The sequence below is a fragment of the Periophthalmus magnuspinnatus genome, chromosome 15 (assembly GCF_009829125.3).
Source record: "Periophthalmus magnuspinnatus isolate fPerMag1 chromosome 15, fPerMag1.2.pri, whole genome shotgun sequence".
In the NCBI taxonomy this organism is placed as follows: domain Eukaryota; kingdom Metazoa; phylum Chordata; class Actinopteri; order Gobiiformes; family Gobiidae; genus Periophthalmus; species Periophthalmus magnuspinnatus.
The window spans coordinates 1,624,829-1,641,691 of record NC_047140.1 but is presented as its reverse complement, the minus strand read 5'-3'; the positions used below and the strand labels follow the sequence as shown (position 1 = coordinate 1,641,691).

The window sequence follows — 16,863 nt, the reverse complement described above, 5'->3', positions numbered from 1 at the left end:
GAACCAATTCTTTTTTGTGAAATCAAGATGGATACAAAATTCCAAAATAAAACTTAGGAAGAACATGTTTTTCTACCTAGATCTACTACGCCCTAAATGCACTAGAAAATGGGTAAAATATTATTTGGATTAGATTAGTACTTATTATAAATTATAAACAAAAGAAACATATGTTGTTAATTCACTTGTTTAATTTTCATTTATACAGAGCTCAAAAGTGAACAGTTTTCCACATCAGGAGAAACTTTAAAAACTGGCCCCAAATCCTACTCTTTTCTCCATTTTGAAAAATTCTCAACAAAATTTATTCTGAGCACATTCCATTTCTCGTTGCCTTTTTAACCGTGCCAGAGTAGAGGTAACAAAGAGGCGACCTTTGGACTGTACCTTATGATTACTGCTGTCACCTCATTAAAATGTTTAACTGAAGAATTTGTAAAGAGTGGGCTGGTGTTTACACAGGCACCTTGGCACTAGCCTCTATGGACCTGTCAAGTGTGGGCAGTGGGGCTTGGCTCAGTCATTGAGGGACATGGGTATCTCAAAGTTTGCAGGCCAAAAGGAGAAGGAATCATGAATAGAAAAGCAGCGCTCCAAGGCTAAGTTTAACGTCTGGTTTTGAGCAAAGCACACATGTCCAGCAGGTGTGTTAAGGTGCATGTAAATCACTATGCATTCAAACAGCGACTTAAAACAACGCAGTGTAGTAAATGCACGCAAGCGACTACTATTTTTCACTTGGTGTAGATGGAGCGTGAACTGATGACTGAAGGTTTGTGAGGATCAGGTGGAGCATGCAAGAACTGCTGCCCCACACTTTCTCAAGAGTTTGCACTGTGTAGGAATGGCAAATTTCCGGTTTGGTTTTAAACTACAGTTATAAACCAACGGTGATGAAATGTGACATGACAATCTATAATTTATTTCAATCTTGGATATTTCAATAGTAAAGAGTGCATCTGGAACAGTAGTGTATTTCATTCCTGCTTGATTTGTCTGACGTTGAATTTGAGCAGGTCAGACATTGGTTCTTCAAACAAGCGTTGCAACTTTACGCCGGCAGCGTTATTTTATTATGTGGTATGTGGGTGGCAAACCTTGCTTGGCTGTTTTGGCTTGGGCTTTATGCTGATGAAGACGTCCAGTTGTTCCATTAACGCTGTGATGCACTGTGGCTCCACCTCAATATCTTCCTTTATGTCAAACATTAAGACCAGCGGCAAGCAGCCCTGTAGTAAAAAAATAAGCACATTCCTTTATTATTCTCAAAGTAAAATGTGGTCTGTTGTCTTTACACATATCTATGGTGTCTTTCTTATATTTGATCAAACACTGACCTACATATATCAGCTTGAATCAATAAATACTATTCTTAGCTGGAATCCACTCTTAAGTTTGGGGAATTCCTACTACACCAATCTGTTCTGCATGATCACAGCCACGCCACAAGCACCACAGACAACTATATTTTGGGTGAACTGCTGAAAACTATTGTAAGTGGGTGTAATTAGCAACAAAGAATGGGCCCAGACTGGCTTTGTCAAGCTTAGAGCTGTAATCTACTGTCCATCGAAAAAGCCAAATCACCAAGGGCAATGGCATGAATGGTGCTATATGTCTATGTTTACACTGTTCTGCTAAATCCATTACAACTCCCTATTGCTATACTCGCCTGTGTGCGCACCTCAACTGGGCCAAATCGCTTCATGTAAATTGTCTGTTTGTTATTGTCCAGACTGAGGCTTCTACCGTGCCCAGTTCAGACCAAGTGAAAGTTGTGTTTAGTCAGTACAACAGCTCTGGCATTTGCTAAGTGTCCCTGGGGCCAAATGGGAGACCGCAGACAAAGGAAAGCAGGCAGAATTATGGCTATCCAAACGCAGAGCCAAATATGTTTATGGGTGAGTTGTCCTGTATACTGCAGTTCAGCAGCAGTTTTAACCAAATGTAATTAAAGAATGGCCCTTTCTACGCATATTTCAAACTGGTATTTGATTGCGATTCCCAGTTATTCCAATGAGGATAGCTTTGTGGTGAAGGGCAATAAGTCAAGACTGACCACAAAATATTATGAACCAGTAGATGTTTAAATCTAAGGCTCTGGTCTTAAAAATGTAAATGTACTGACAATGGAATAATAGGCTGGAATAACCGCATCCGCTGTCGTTACCAAAATTATTGTGTACGGACTCCAGCCAAACTGATTAAAATACAAATTCAACTGCGTACTGGTGTGTGGCTGCCATAATTTAAACAATCTAACCTTTGCCTAGAAGGATGTTCTACAATTCAGACATTTTACAAGAAGACAACGGTAAACTGAAAAGGACATCCAGAATTAATTTCTAAAACATTTATAGCTTAAACGCTGTGAAAACTATGAGACGGTGTAACCCTTCATTCGTCGAGGAGTGACATAAAATATTGGTTACTATACATGTCAGCTGTCGATAAATTAGAATCTATAATGGTAAGAGGGTACTTGCAAAAGTATGGAAAAAATTGTGTTTCTAGTAGAGATCGATGTTTTTTTTTTTCATGGCCGATGCTGATACAAATTATTTTTGAATCATTTCAATTAAATTTCTTTTTGTAAAACCCAGAATCACAACAGCAGTCGCCTCTTAGGGCTTAACAAGATAAAATGATTAAACCAACAGAAAGTTAGAAAATCCAACAGTGAAACAGGCATTGGTCAACAATCAAGCGGATAAACCAACATTCATAGAAAACAAGCAAATGGATAACTGTCCCAGAACATCCCCTATCCTTGGACCCTCCTTCTCAGCATGAAAGACTAAAAAAAAAAAAACTGTGAGAAAAAGAGAAACCTCAAGGAGTGCCCACAGTGAAGGAGAGATCCACTCCCATGGATGGACAGGCTGCAGATGTGTCCAGCACTAATGGACAGTGTACATTTGCAGACAGAGTTCAAATCTGTAGAGCCAGAGCCCACTCAAGACTAAGAGACAGGAGGGCTCAACCTGGATAGAGTAGGGGTCATCCAGCCAGCTATTGGGTCATCCAGCCAGATAAGGGAAGGGGAGGATCTGGATCCAAAGAACAGGATCAGGGCATAGGAGGGGCATCCAGGGTCCAGTCATCACCGGGCCAATCCAGAAAAACTAATGAGCTGCACTGGGCCAAAATGTAGGGACACTTTTGGAAATTTTTCCCAAATTATTCATTTGAATTTAGTACAAACTCACCCACAGCCTTGTTTACTGCAATCTAGATAAGAGAGGTGTTTCATGCCTACCCTTTATGCATATTTCGACAGCTAGCTGGGTCAAACAGTATATTGTGCTCTGTGGGAGATTTAACACCGATAACTATATATATATATGGAAACATCAGCCTGATATATCTGACAGCCAATATATCAGTCTATCTCTAGTTTCCAGATTGACCCTAAGAGTAGCTTAATTTCTTTACCAAAAATAAATCAATGAAAAATGAATATCATTTTGTATAATATCATGAAGGTCTCTTGTTTTAATTATTTTATATGTACTCACCATGAGATACTGCCGTGCCAGACACACAGACTCGATGGTGCCCTGGATGTAGACAGTGGACTTCTTCTGGGGGCTGTTGGGGTCAGGGAAGTGGATCTGCGCCCCTGTTCTCTGGGTGATGTGCTTGATGTTGCTTCCGTTGCGTCCCTTCATGAAAAGGTGATGCTGGGGCGCGATGTCCAGGTGTGTGGTGACTGAGATGGTGCTGGCCAGGCTGCCAGCCAGATGCTCCAGCAGCAGGGCCGTGCCCCTCTGGGAATACATGTGACAAGGTAATGAGCGCCGGAGCTGAGAAGGCTTCATGGAGAAGTCTGCTGCAATCAATCATCAGGCAGGTGAAAGGATGACATGTGACTACAGTGTACATGTCAAACCAGTTTTTTCTTGCACAGTACTACAGTGCTTATTTCACCACAATACGCATTAACCATTGAGCCGTAGTAAAAAAACAAAACCCTGACCCATGTATCATTCAGTCAACTAAAAGTAGTTGTACTGGTGACAAATCTCAAACAATTAAATGGTCTATGACCAGACCGTAACCAAATCTTACAGTAACTTACCCCAAGCCTTCTGGTCCATATAAGTTTTATGCAACATTTACTAGACTGGTATTAGCAACCAAATTGAATGAAATATATTTGTATGATTTATATACATGTAGTATATGTAACAATAAAAGCTACTTGACACTGTCTGATGGTCTATATAAAAATAAAAAAGGAAGGCAGGAATAAGAACATTTCATAAAGATAACACAACATTTTCCATTCTACTACTACAGTCTTTTCTCTTTCTCCAGTGTGGTTCTGTAAGCCGTCACTTGGCTTTACAAATGAGGCATTTCCAACATGGCAGTGTAGTCCGTGCTCTGTGGCCAGTCCTCCATAGAGGGTTTGGCTCTCCTCAGAGGTGTTTGGAGGGTCTCACACCAACCCTACACAAACATTCCTGTAATCCTCTGGCCCTCTGACAACATTGCTCACAATGACCGACCCCTCAGACCCACCACAAGAGCAGACAAGTGCCAGCCTCCACAACCAAACTGTCATTTACTGTACACACATGAAAGTATGCTCTAATGTAGGCCACAGTAAGAGCAGATGCGTGAATGAATGCAAGTATAATGTACACAAATATAGTGTCTGGCAAACTAAACAGACTTGTACAGTAAAGTGGGATATTAACTGGCAGAGACAATAAGAAGATTCTTGGGCTGCGTTTCCCAAACCACAGCTCAGCCAAATGCCACAGCTTAGACATGTGTATATGCAGTATGATGATTACTATTCTCAAGGAGCAAACCAGTTTAAAGTCAACACAAAAAGAGAGAAAGGGGGTGGTTTGGGAAAGGGTTTAACACACACAAAAGAATCACAAAGACATGGCTGCCAGTGGAGAGAGGTTATCCAGCTGAAATGAAACAAAATGAAAGTTTTTATAGTTTCAAAAGTGTGAGATCCTGACAGGGTCGGTCAGGCTTACAATGTCAAACTACAGAAAACTCTCTGACAGGAGGTCAATGTGTTGAGGAGTAAGAAGGTATCATCTGAGAAAAGCAACTGGAGAAGTAGTATCACAAAAACTACAGAAGTTCAAGGTAATTTGTGGCCATAACTGCCTGAGGTGTGAAAACCTCAAAACAATGCAGACGCAATATGCAAATAACATCAAAGATAGACCAACATTTCTAATTTGGGTTTATACATATAATGACACAAATGCTACACTGAACATAGCAATACTTCAGCAATATTTGTATACCTTGACCGCATTGGTGTTATTCTGCGACCCGCGCACCACTCCGGTCGCTCTGTAAAGGCGGGTGGGGGGCTTGAAGGACACGGTGAGGTTGTAGGTTTGAGAGATGTGCTGGACAGTGGGTGAGCTAGGGTCTGCCTGCATGATGGCTGGAAGCTCAAATGACAACACCAGTGGAAGGAGCTCCTAGGACAGAAAACAGAAAAGGACAAATGTGTGGGTGTACAAAGTCAGTGAAAAGCAAAACAACTGGGTGACACTGACATCTACAAATATTTTCAATTTCAGTCAAAAAACACTGCCCATCAGAACACCGCAGCAGCAAGACGTTGGAAGGCTTATCATTAGGCTGTCATGAAAAGGTGAAGTGTACCAATTACTGTCTACAATGGAAAAAGGCTGGCACGCATGGCACAGTAGCTTTTATCACCTCTATGCTATTCACATGATTGGCTCCAGCTGGACATGGAGTAAAAACAGTGAAAAGGGAGGGGCTATTACTTAGACAGGACTTATGTGGATTGACATTCAGACATAACAAGGTTTTATTTGGTGGAGGGTGGCAGAATGTGGCCTGCAGTATGCCAGTTCAAATAAATCAAAAGAGGATAATCAATACAAGGTGAGGCATGCAATGTACACCAAACACATGCTGTTAAATGTTCTGTGGAGAAGGAGGAATGGTTTGGCTGTCAGATAAAAATCACACAACGTGACCTGTCAACGCAAGTAAGTTCTTATGAAATTTATATATTTTTCTATGAGTTTTGTTCTGTGTCTGTGGTTCTGTATTGGGAGGTCACAATGAAAAAGTGGTATTTATTTTTCTTTCACTTGCACCTGGCAAGGCAAGGCAAGTTGTAGCACAATTCATACACAAAGTAATTCAAAGTGCTTTACAGAATAAGAAAGACATTAAAATATCAAAACAACGAGAGAAGAGTGCAAAATAGAAACCTTTCAGTCATATGCACAGCTAAACAGAACAGTTTGAGCCTGGATTTAAACATTGTCAAAGTAGAGGCCTGTCTCACATCTTCAGGAAGACTGTTCCAGGTTTTAGCTGCATAAAACTGAAACACTGATTTCCCATTTTTAGTCCTGAATCTGGGCACCAGCAGAAGTCCAGGATTAAACCTAACTAAACAAAAACTGAACCAAGACTAAAGCAGGAGGCGGGTCCCTGAAGTCCTCAGAGTGTGAGATGGTTCATGTGGCACTAACATGTTGGAGATGTACTTTGGTGCTGGTCCATAGAGAGACTTGTTCAAAAGCAGAGCTGCTTTTAAGTCTATTCTCTGAGCCATAGGAGCCAGTGCAGAGGCCTGAGCACAGGACCCGAGCAGCAGCGTACCAGATATACTGCATCTGTCTTAAGGCTCGTTTGGAGACGCCAATCAGCAGGCTGCTACAGTAGCCTAACCTACTGGAGACAAATGCATGGAAGTCTTTCCAAGTCTGGTTTTGCAATGTTTTTAGATGGTAAAAAGCTGTAGATGTTATTAATTTGATGTGGCTGTTAAAGTTCAAGTCTGAGTACATTATTACCTCTAGATTTCTAGCCTGATTTGAAGGTTTTAGAGAGAGAGGTAGGAGTGTGATATGGACCAACCGTCCATATCTTTCACAGGCAGAGAAATTTGTATTATTATTTGTAAAAAATCATGGTAGTTACATTTAGATATACAAGATTAGATATACAAATTATACATTCACATCTATATAACTAGTAGTTAGAGGCATGCCTAACTACATACGTCACTACGGCAATATATATATATATATATATATATATATATATATATATATATATATATATATATATATATATATATATATATATATATATATATATATATATATATATATATATATATATACACACACACACACACACACACCCCCACCCACCCACACACACACACACACACACATATATATATTTAAAGGCACTTGTAAAAATAATAAATTACACTTTTATCTTTTATTGAAATGTTCAACATGTATAACTGGACAAATGGACTTATGTTAACAGTACACACAGTTAGACATGCACTCCAGAGGAATCCTACAGGGCCACGCCCATTCACAGACACACATATGCCGAGTGTGTTATCCAAACACTGGATCTCGGGAACAGTGCCACTCCGCTTTTGGCTGCCAGTGAAGGGCAAGCAGCATGAATTGCTCCGACCAAAGAAATGCACCCTTGATCAGTCCCATATGTGCTTGGCCTTACAATTATATCACGTTTCAGCAAAGCTCTCTGAGGGCTTCAGAAATGTAGGTCAGTGTGGAGGGAAACACAGCAGAGGACAAGCAGAGCAGCAGGAGCCAGCTCTCAATGAAGAATGGACTGATTTAAAAGAACGCTGACCTCAGCTTTTTCTAGAAAGTCTATCTGCCACATATGAGTCTCATGTGTGTTCAGTGTAAATGCATCCATTATCCAGACCTTACAAAAAAGAACTGAAACATTGTCACACTGCAGAAAGATGGGAGCTTTCGTCACCTGTCTTTCATCTCCTCCTCAAGGTTTAATCACCTCAACAACAGACTGAAATTAGAGTGACTTAAATAATGTGGAGAATATAGACTGAGAGTGGGATCAAGGGTCCAGTGCTCCAGTCTCGCTACATTGTTCTGGGAAAGGCACAAACAAACCACTCCTGCTTCCAGAGGGCTGTGGTCTCAGGACCACCCACCTATGAGCACTGCAGCCTGTGAACTGCACGGACAGAGAGAGATAATGAGAACTAAGTCTTAGTGGCCCAGACAGTGACCTTTTAAGTGCTTGTGATGAACAGGCCCATTTTATACATTGTAACACCAGACACAATATGTACGAATGGACTGAACCACTTTAATTATGTACAGAGTTTGTCCAGATCCTGTTTATGGCATTAATGCATTTTCAAATCTTGAGTAACACAATACCGCAATATACCTTGCTCCTTTGTTCCACCGAAATTTGCAAAAGATAGGCAACATTCAAAAATGTCAATTTATGTGACAAGCAGTCATAAAAAAAAAAAATTATCAATAAAAAAAACTAACAAATACATTTCTACTGTCAAATGCACAGGTATGAATGCCTGCACTCATAGAGGGTGCATGTGGCCAGCAGTAAGGAAGAGGAAAGAGGAAGAGAAAATGTGAGGTGCAGTGATAATGTCGGAGTACTGGAGTGTTGCTCCGGACACTACAGTACCTTCTCTTTCACAAAAGCACAGGTTAAGTGGGATGTGTGATAGGTATCATGTCTGGCTTTATTTAATATAGTAAAGGAAATGTCCCTTTGATCCACCCTTTTCATCCCTTCCATGTGTTCTTTGGAAGCAAGAAGACTTTCTGCTTCTCTACGGCTTAGAATAAAAACCCTTTGGTACGGCTCCTCTAAGGTCACATTTGGAACACCTCTTCCAGACATAGAAACTAGTGGATGACCTGACCAAGGCTAGATGCTTGTGCAAACAGCCTTAAGCACAGCCGCACACTGCTCGTGGATTCCACTAAAGTCCTCACAGATATAAGTTTTCTCCTCATCACACTCCTCACTCTCTCACTCATCTGCAGCATTGTTAGTTTTGGTCAGTTTTCATGTGGGAGGCAATAGGTCAGCCTTCCAGTCAGACAGAAACTTGAGAAATTTAAAAAAAACAACAACTATGAAATACACTGAACATGAGGCTGCCAAAGAGAGCGAGGCCCTAGCTGAGTTCTACTATGGTTCAAGGGGAAGTGGTCAGGAGGGGAGCCTGGGGCACAGAGGAAGTGCTGGACTTTTCCTGAATGCAAAGTAACCGGTCCCTTGAGCTGCCCTCATGAGGTAGGAGTTAGGTCAGGATGCTGGCTGTCTGGACATCGGAGTGTTTGTTAACAGTTAGAAGTAATACAAGGATTAATAAGGATTACATTTATATAGTTTTGATCAAGAATAATACATATGTCTGAATGTCTATATCTTTTAGTATTTTAGGTGTTACCCTAACCCTGTTCCCGGTGCATGTTGGACTCTGCCAGGGCTGCCCTTTGTCACCAGTTCTGTTCATTATATTTATGGACAGAATTTCTAGGCGCAGCCAGGGCCTGGAGGGGGTCCGGTTTGGGAACCACAGGATCTCATTGCTGCTGTTTGCGGATGATGTTATCCTGATGGCTTCTTTGAGCCAGGACCTGGAGCAGGCACTGGGGCGGTTTGCAGCTGAGTGTGAAGCGGCTGGGATGAGAATCAGCTCCTCCAAATCCAAGGCCATGGTTCTCGACCGGAAAAAGTTGGCTTGCTCACTTTGGGTGGGTGGTGAGTCTCTGCCTCAAGTGGAGGAGTATCTCAGGGTCTTGTTCACGAGTGAGCGAAGGATGGAGCGTGAGATTGACAGCCGGATTGGCGCAGCGTCCACAATGATGTGGTCGCTGTATCGGACCATTGTGGTGAAGAAGGAGCCGAGTAGAAAGGCGAAGCTCCTGATCAACTGTGGGTAATGACCGAAAGGACAAGATCGTGGATACAAGTGGCCAAAATGGTCAGTCACACGGGAGGAGCTTGGAGTAGCCAGATGAGGTGGCCTCGTGGACCACTCCCTAGGGAGGTGTTTCGGGCATGTCCCACCGGGAGGAAGACCCAGGGAAGACCCAGGACACGCTGGAGGGACTATGTCTCTGGCCTGAGAATGCCTTGGGGTCCCACCGGAGGAGCTGAAGGATGTGTCTGGGGTGAGGGAAGTCTGGGAGTCCTTGCTTAGACTGCTGCCCCTGCAATCCGGCTCCGGATAAGTGTAAGAAAATGGATAGCCCCTAACCCAAATTTAGAGAAATGCTCATGGAGAAAAGGAGATATGGTGCTGTACCCTGATTTATAGAGTGAATAAATATAGATTCTTTTTAATTTATGGCTTCCATGTATTTTTTCCAAAACTTAAGGAATACTTTTACAAGCAAAGGCTTCTATTCATGTCCCTCCTCTGCAAGTCAGTGTTGGACAAAACATTTGGCTGTCATTTTAGTGACGCATGAGAAGTCAAACTGGGACCAGTTTAAATCCAAGTTTCCAGCTTGTTCCCTTTTGAGCGGAGGTTCGTGTGCATTTTTCTTGGTCAAAGAAATTATCCAACATTTCAAGCTAAAACCTACAACAATATATCCTATAAGGTGCAGACTTGTGTCATAATGAGACAGTTGAATGATTGCCAATGGGTTCCTTAAAGATGAATATGAAGTTTATTTAAGAGTGATGGGACGTGCATGACATATGAAGGAATAATAGGTCTGTTTTGTCAGTCTGAAGGGAGTGATCTTATGATATCTGAAGGATTTATTCTGGGTGAAGTACAGCTTTAAAAACAGAATGAGATTTAAAAATTTGACATACCCTTATTTTTACCCGCGCTGCTTCCACTCCTGCTGGCTGACCCGCGATGGACACCTGGACACAACACAAACCTGGTTATTTCATGATTTCGAAACAGCCGAAACAATTCAGTTACACATACAAAAATACAAAAATATGGAAATGTGGACATTTACAAAGGGTATCCAAGGTAAATTGTGGAAATGACAAAGAAGACGCATTGCAGATTTCAAATTGAGCGAAACCTAAAACTTTTTGAATAATATTTTTGTACCTTTATTTCATCTTACACCATATTTTCTGTCAGTGATAGAGGGGGCATTTAAGGTGCTTGCAAATATATTCAGCCACCTTGACCCTAGCATAATAAGGTCAATAATAACACCTAAGTAAATAATAGGAAGTACAATATTAATAATAGCTGGTTAATAATAGCTGTGGCATTTGGGTAGACCATTAATTCAAACCTAATCAAAAATGACCCACATATTTAAGTAACTTGTCAGTGCATTTCTTTGTCAGGTGCAGAGAGGAGCACCTGGCACACTCTGTGACTGATGATGTGCCATGCTGCGTGCAAACACAACTGCTCACGCTACACCTAGATGGTAATTACACCGCCGTTCTGCACTCTTATAGTGGGGCCAGCGAAAACATCAAGCTTTCCCCAGGCCCGGCCAATCAAAACAGCTGGCCGTTTTCAGCATCCTGCCTGCTACAGATGACAAGTTAGTCAGAAAATTAAAGAAGTGCAATAGCAGAGGGATGAGTTGGTGAGACAAAGTAACTGTGAGAATTGGATTAAAAGGACTACATTGTTTTAAGCATAGTTAATGGGTAAAGAGGAGATAAAAAAAATGTGCAGATGTAACAAGAAACACTTTGATCATAAAAAGTATGGTACGCCCTCAACTGATGTTCTTACATTTTCAAGATCACAATGTAATCAATGACATAAAACTATTTAAAAGTACCATTTATATTACAACTTGTACCACTGTAATTCTAGCTAGTACAAAAGAATCCCACTGCCTATTTACAATTGGATACTTTCACAATTAAAGGTGTGCTATGTAACATTTTTGGTGAAGGGTCTCCCATTAAGATGTTATTGTTCTGCCATTAATATTCCACATAATTACCTTAAACTAGGGCTGCACAATATATTGCAACTGAATCGAAAATTTGATTTGCCGCAATCATCACAGAGTAAAGAGTGTAATTTTTCAGGTAATAGAAGGTGCTCTGCAAAACATCTGAGACCTTTAATACTACATAATTATATTAGTTTAGCAGTTCAGGCTTCTCTCTTCTTAATATTGCAAATTTAATGATAATCACAATGCTCATCAGGAAAATCACAATTTCATTTATCTCCAGAATTGTGCAGCCTTACACGAATGTATGTATCTCCATGGAGACAAACAAATGAAGACACTAAGGCAAGTGTTTCTGAAGTAAGTGAAGATACCTGGTTGCTTTTCTCTGCCTGGTTGTTTCGGTTGGAGTCTGGGAAGTGGATATGACAGCCCGTCTCCTCCATCACTCTCTTGATGTTGTTTCCTCCTTTTCCAATGACATGGGAGTGTTCAGTGTGCGAGACGTCCATCTTCAGAGTCACCCGGTTACTCTAATGAGGCGAGAGGACAAATCCGAGTCAAGTAATGACAAATAGCCCCCACAGCAGATCAATACATGCACACAGCACGTGGACTCACTCAACACAATATCATGCATAATTACATTGTGTTTACTTGACCACTGACTGAAATGTGTCCCTTATTTTGAGTAATGGGTAAAAATAGTTAGAGTTTGAGATTATAAGATAGAGACTATTAGGTGGTATTGGCAGTATGGTTTATGTCATTCATATAATTATTAATTATGAGTGAGGATGGATTCTGTATTGAAGTATGTTATTTTTTTTTTTTTTTTTTTTTTTTTTTTTTTTTTAACTAGGCCTATCTGAAAACACATTCATTAAATTGAAATGATGTTGTCTTCAATCAGATAAGTTAGGAATATTTATTTTGTCTTTTTAAGAAGGGAGGAAGTACTTTTTTATTAGGGTTTGATCTGTTCTTAATTTCCCTGGGATAAGTGGCTATAGTGCCTGTTTTGTGGCCACACTAATACAAAACAACATCAAAAATAACAAATCATTATGATTAAAGCTCTTTACTTTTTCCTCAAAATATAATTTCATGATGGGAATAATTTCAAACACTAACCCCAAACTCCTGCATTAACACAAACAATTGAAATGCTCTGCTATAATGTCTACCAAATGTGTTCTGGGATGAATGCACAAATGTCTGTCTGCCCCAAGGGGGTGCTGCCACGCTCTCATCATGCAATGTGAATCTGTGTTGCTATGGGAACACTGTCCATATGCACACATGACAGAGTCCTTGCTGTGAATGACTCCCGAGATTACTGCCAATCCATAGGGCCCTGCAGTCTGCAATCTGTCAGTCTGACAGTGGGAGATGAATAAAAGGGTTCTTGCTAAATACTTTGAACAGAAAGAGAGAGAAATAGAAAGAAAGAAAGAAAGAGAGAGAAGAAGAAATATGAGCAAATCATAAAATACTATACCTTTGTATCTAGGACGGACATGATTCTTTCTTTAGCTTCCCTTACGTTGTCCCTTTTTCCGCACACCTTGATATGTGGATCTAGTGCAAACATTCAAAACAGATGCTTAGATACAGAGGTAAGAGACATATATTGAAAAATGGATAACATCACAATTGCTAGTTTGGAGACATGCATGTGTTTAGAGTATATTGTCTATAACCATTAAGAGCTAATAAGAGTATAACAGGTATAAAGGGACATTTCTGCACTTTTTTTGCACATTTTATGGTGCATTTGTGTTTTTCTTATACTTGAACCTCAACCAAGACCTTTACAGGCACGTTTTAGCACATTCCTGATGCTTTGTGAAAATATCACCTGAATATTGTTATCACAAAGCAAAACTTAATATCCAAAATGTTTTTGTCAATATCACCCACTACTGCTTAGACACTATATATAACTGGAATATGAGGGTGACTGTGAGAGAGCAGTTATGATAAAATGTGCAAACAAGACAAGTTAAATGGCATTAACCCAACATGACACAGCACTCTGCATTAGATAACAAATTACAGCACATCGCACAAGTCGTAGGGACAGTAATTGGTGCTTTGATATGTTGGTGAGTAACCACATGAGGCAGTAAAGGGAGGGGGAGGTGGAAGTGTATGCAGGCGATCAGTCATTCAGAAGAAGAGAGTTTGAGATGAACTGGTCTGGGGTGTCTGAATGTCAATAGAAGAGGCATTAGGCATGGCACCTCTTTCGATCAAACCCACCATCAAAAGCTATTAGGGCTGCTAAAGTCAAACATAAACACAGCTAACTTTTCCACAGTTTGGCATAAACCATCTGTCTTGCATTTATTCAGTGACGGGCTGTTATTACTGCACATATCTTTAAAACATGCAATATTACTGAGAATGGATTCAACTTTCCACAGATCTGATTTGTAACTTGGCAGGGTAGGGTCAGCTGCTTGTCTTGGAGATGAGGTTAAAGCCATACTGTGGAAAATTTCAGGCAAAACAGTAACATTTAAGATAGTTTATTGTTAGCTGAAGTGATAAAATATTCATACAAACCTTATATGCAACAGTTATATATACATAATTGAAATACTTTATTCAAATAGGACTTCCTTCCTGATATTGACACATCCTCCTGTTAACTTAAAGACTACCCAGTGTGTTTGAATTGGTCCTAGGAGATAAATACAGTTATTTGATTGACTGATACTTGGCAGAGGTTGTGTTCACTGTTTGTCATGGGTTATGGATCGGGTGAGCGGCCACACTAATAGTATTCTTGTAACTTCTACAATTTTATAACAAGACAGCTATCTGACTCAATTATTACTTGCTTATTACTTCATTCTTTTGGCTGCACATAACTGAGTGTAATCAATAGAACCAAAAACCCTTACTTAGTATGTCTGCGTCAGTAAATCACCCTTGCAGATATATCCTTGGCTTTCAAATCCTTGAGTTAATACAACAAACCAGAGCATTCCTAATGCCTGTATCTGCTGCACAATGTTTAAGCCTACAGCTGGCCTCACCATAGCTGGACCCCTTAAGAACACAAATACCAAACGCACACTCGCCCCATGTTAAGTGTGCTGAGCTGCAGGAAGCAGGCTAAGACCCTTCCAGGAACTGCCCTCCGAACACATACACAAGGACTTTAAGAGCATCTCAGATTTATGGGGGCAGCCTTCAGACAGGACCTACTGTAACCGATTTATTGTTAGAGCGCTGCAAGGACCTCCGAGAAGTCTGCTCATGCAATTCCTGGATCTCTGTACAACATAGCCAATGAAATGATTTGATTTAGTTTTGATTTGGTGGAGATAGGAATCCAACATCCACTCACAAAGCACTGAAAGCAGACATAATAAAAAGGACTTTAGTGAGCAGCAGGTTTGGGTGAGAGAGCAGTATGCTAAATACTTCAGGAGCAGGTTTACTGGCACATTATACATACTTTTTGGCACATACTTTTATGTTTTGCGCATTTGCACATGTAGTAGCATAGTAAAAGCAAGAATCATTGCAGTCATAGACATAGTAATACTCTTGCTACATATAATCTATCTAAAATACTAGTACCTCACCTCTGAGAAGTGAAAGTAAATTTTTAGACAATGCATTTGTGTAATAGGAATAGTACTGATGTTCTAAGTCGTAGTAATGGTGGCAGTAGTAATTGTAGTATTAATGATTTTAATCTTTTAAATATTCTGTATTTAACAGTTTGTCAGATGTTCTTGGCTGATGTAAAAATATTTGGATATTGGCATAACAACTAGAATAGAACAACGGAACAGTAAAAGATAAAAACCACCACAATCCAGTGTATTAAAATTATGAGGAGAATAAAATAGTGTCCGGGGACCTATGGTTCCAGGAAATTCTCTCATTACCAGCTGTTACTGTGAACAATAGAATCCCACCACTTCCTCTGCTGGCACCAGGTTTGGCCTCTAGAGGGAGCAGTTCTCTGTTTGTGTCCCGTTGTAACCTGCACAGCACATCTGGCAACCATTAGGCCGACCTAACGAGTGTTGCAGTCATGATGCAGAACACCCCCACATTTTTAAAGCAGACTGCCTCGCTCTCCTCTTATGATTGATTGTGGAATAGCAAATGAACACCTTTAGTCTTTATTTGGCACAGGGAACACCTTTAAACGCAAACAAAAACAAAACTGAAATTCTCAGCTGCAAGACATGTTTTCTGCCACAGGGATTAAAAGACTGAATTGACAAAAACAATAAAACATCTGACCGTGTGTATCGTGAAAAATCTTCCATTTACAGTGGAAAAATGTATTTTATGGTATAATGCAAAACAACTAAAAGAAATACAGAAATGCACATATTCATAACACAAACTAAGTGACCATGAAGAAGAGTCAGGCTGTTTATTCTAATTTGATCTTTTGCGTGACAGTATGCCTTTGTTGTGAATTATATACAATCACTGGACTGGATTTTCCAGCTACCCGTTTGATACCTGTAATAAACTCATCATCTTATCTTTTCTGTGGCTCTAAACATATACTTAGAATGAAAGTAAAAACAATCTTTGCAGAGATCCGAGGAGCACTGCTGGGGGAACTGAGATGATAAATGGTTGTAACTCAAAGATTTATTAGCTCCATTCTAATGTTTAGATTGAAACTCATTGCAAACTGCCATCTCACTTCCCTTGTTCATGTATCAATGTGACTGTAGTGGGTTTTGAAATGTGTTGACTATAACTGCACTATTATTTATAGGTCTACTAAGAAAACCTTAATAGCCTCTTGACGCACTTTGATTGAAATTACGCATTTGAAAAGGTGCACCTGATTGCAGTCAAAAGTGACCAATTATGAATTGAATCATGAAAAAAGGTTGAACACAGTCTTCCATTGTGATGGAAATTCTTATGAATAACTTTAATTACTGTTCTATTTACAGTATTTCCTCACGCGAGAGTCATACATGGATGGACATTTTTTCCCATATGCCACATTTATATTAGTCTCTAAGACACTTGCATAGACATATGTACCTAATAAAATGGCCAGCGGGTGTAGTCCGCATTAAATCAGTTGCAGTGCAGTTGATGGTTTGCCCCGGAGGCTAAGGACAGGTCTTATCAGAGA

General features: G+C 40.2%; 1 protein-coding gene across 4 annotated transcripts in view; it reads right to left on the bottom strand.

Moving 5' to 3' along the window:
• LOC117382625 (protein bicaudal C homolog 1-like) overlaps window positions 1–16,863 on the bottom strand; it is a 65,934-nt gene that overhangs the window by 13,836 nt on the left and 35,235 nt on the right. For all 4 annotated transcript variants that reach the window (XM_033979833.2, XM_055227343.1, XM_055227344.1 and 1 more), the window contains exons 4-9: window positions 13,225–13,304; window positions 12,098–12,256; window positions 10,648–10,701; window positions 5,283–5,465; window positions 3,519–3,770; window positions 1,098–1,229 (exon numbers count right to left, since the gene is read on the bottom strand). In XM_033979833.2, coding sequence (XP_033835724.1) covers window positions 1,098–1,229; window positions 3,519–3,770; window positions 5,283–5,465; window positions 10,648–10,701; window positions 12,098–12,256; window positions 13,225–13,304 — 860 coding nt within the window. The remainder of the gene's footprint in view (window positions 1–1,097; window positions 1,230–3,518; window positions 3,771–5,282; window positions 5,466–10,647; window positions 10,702–12,097; window positions 12,257–13,224; window positions 13,305–16,863) is intronic.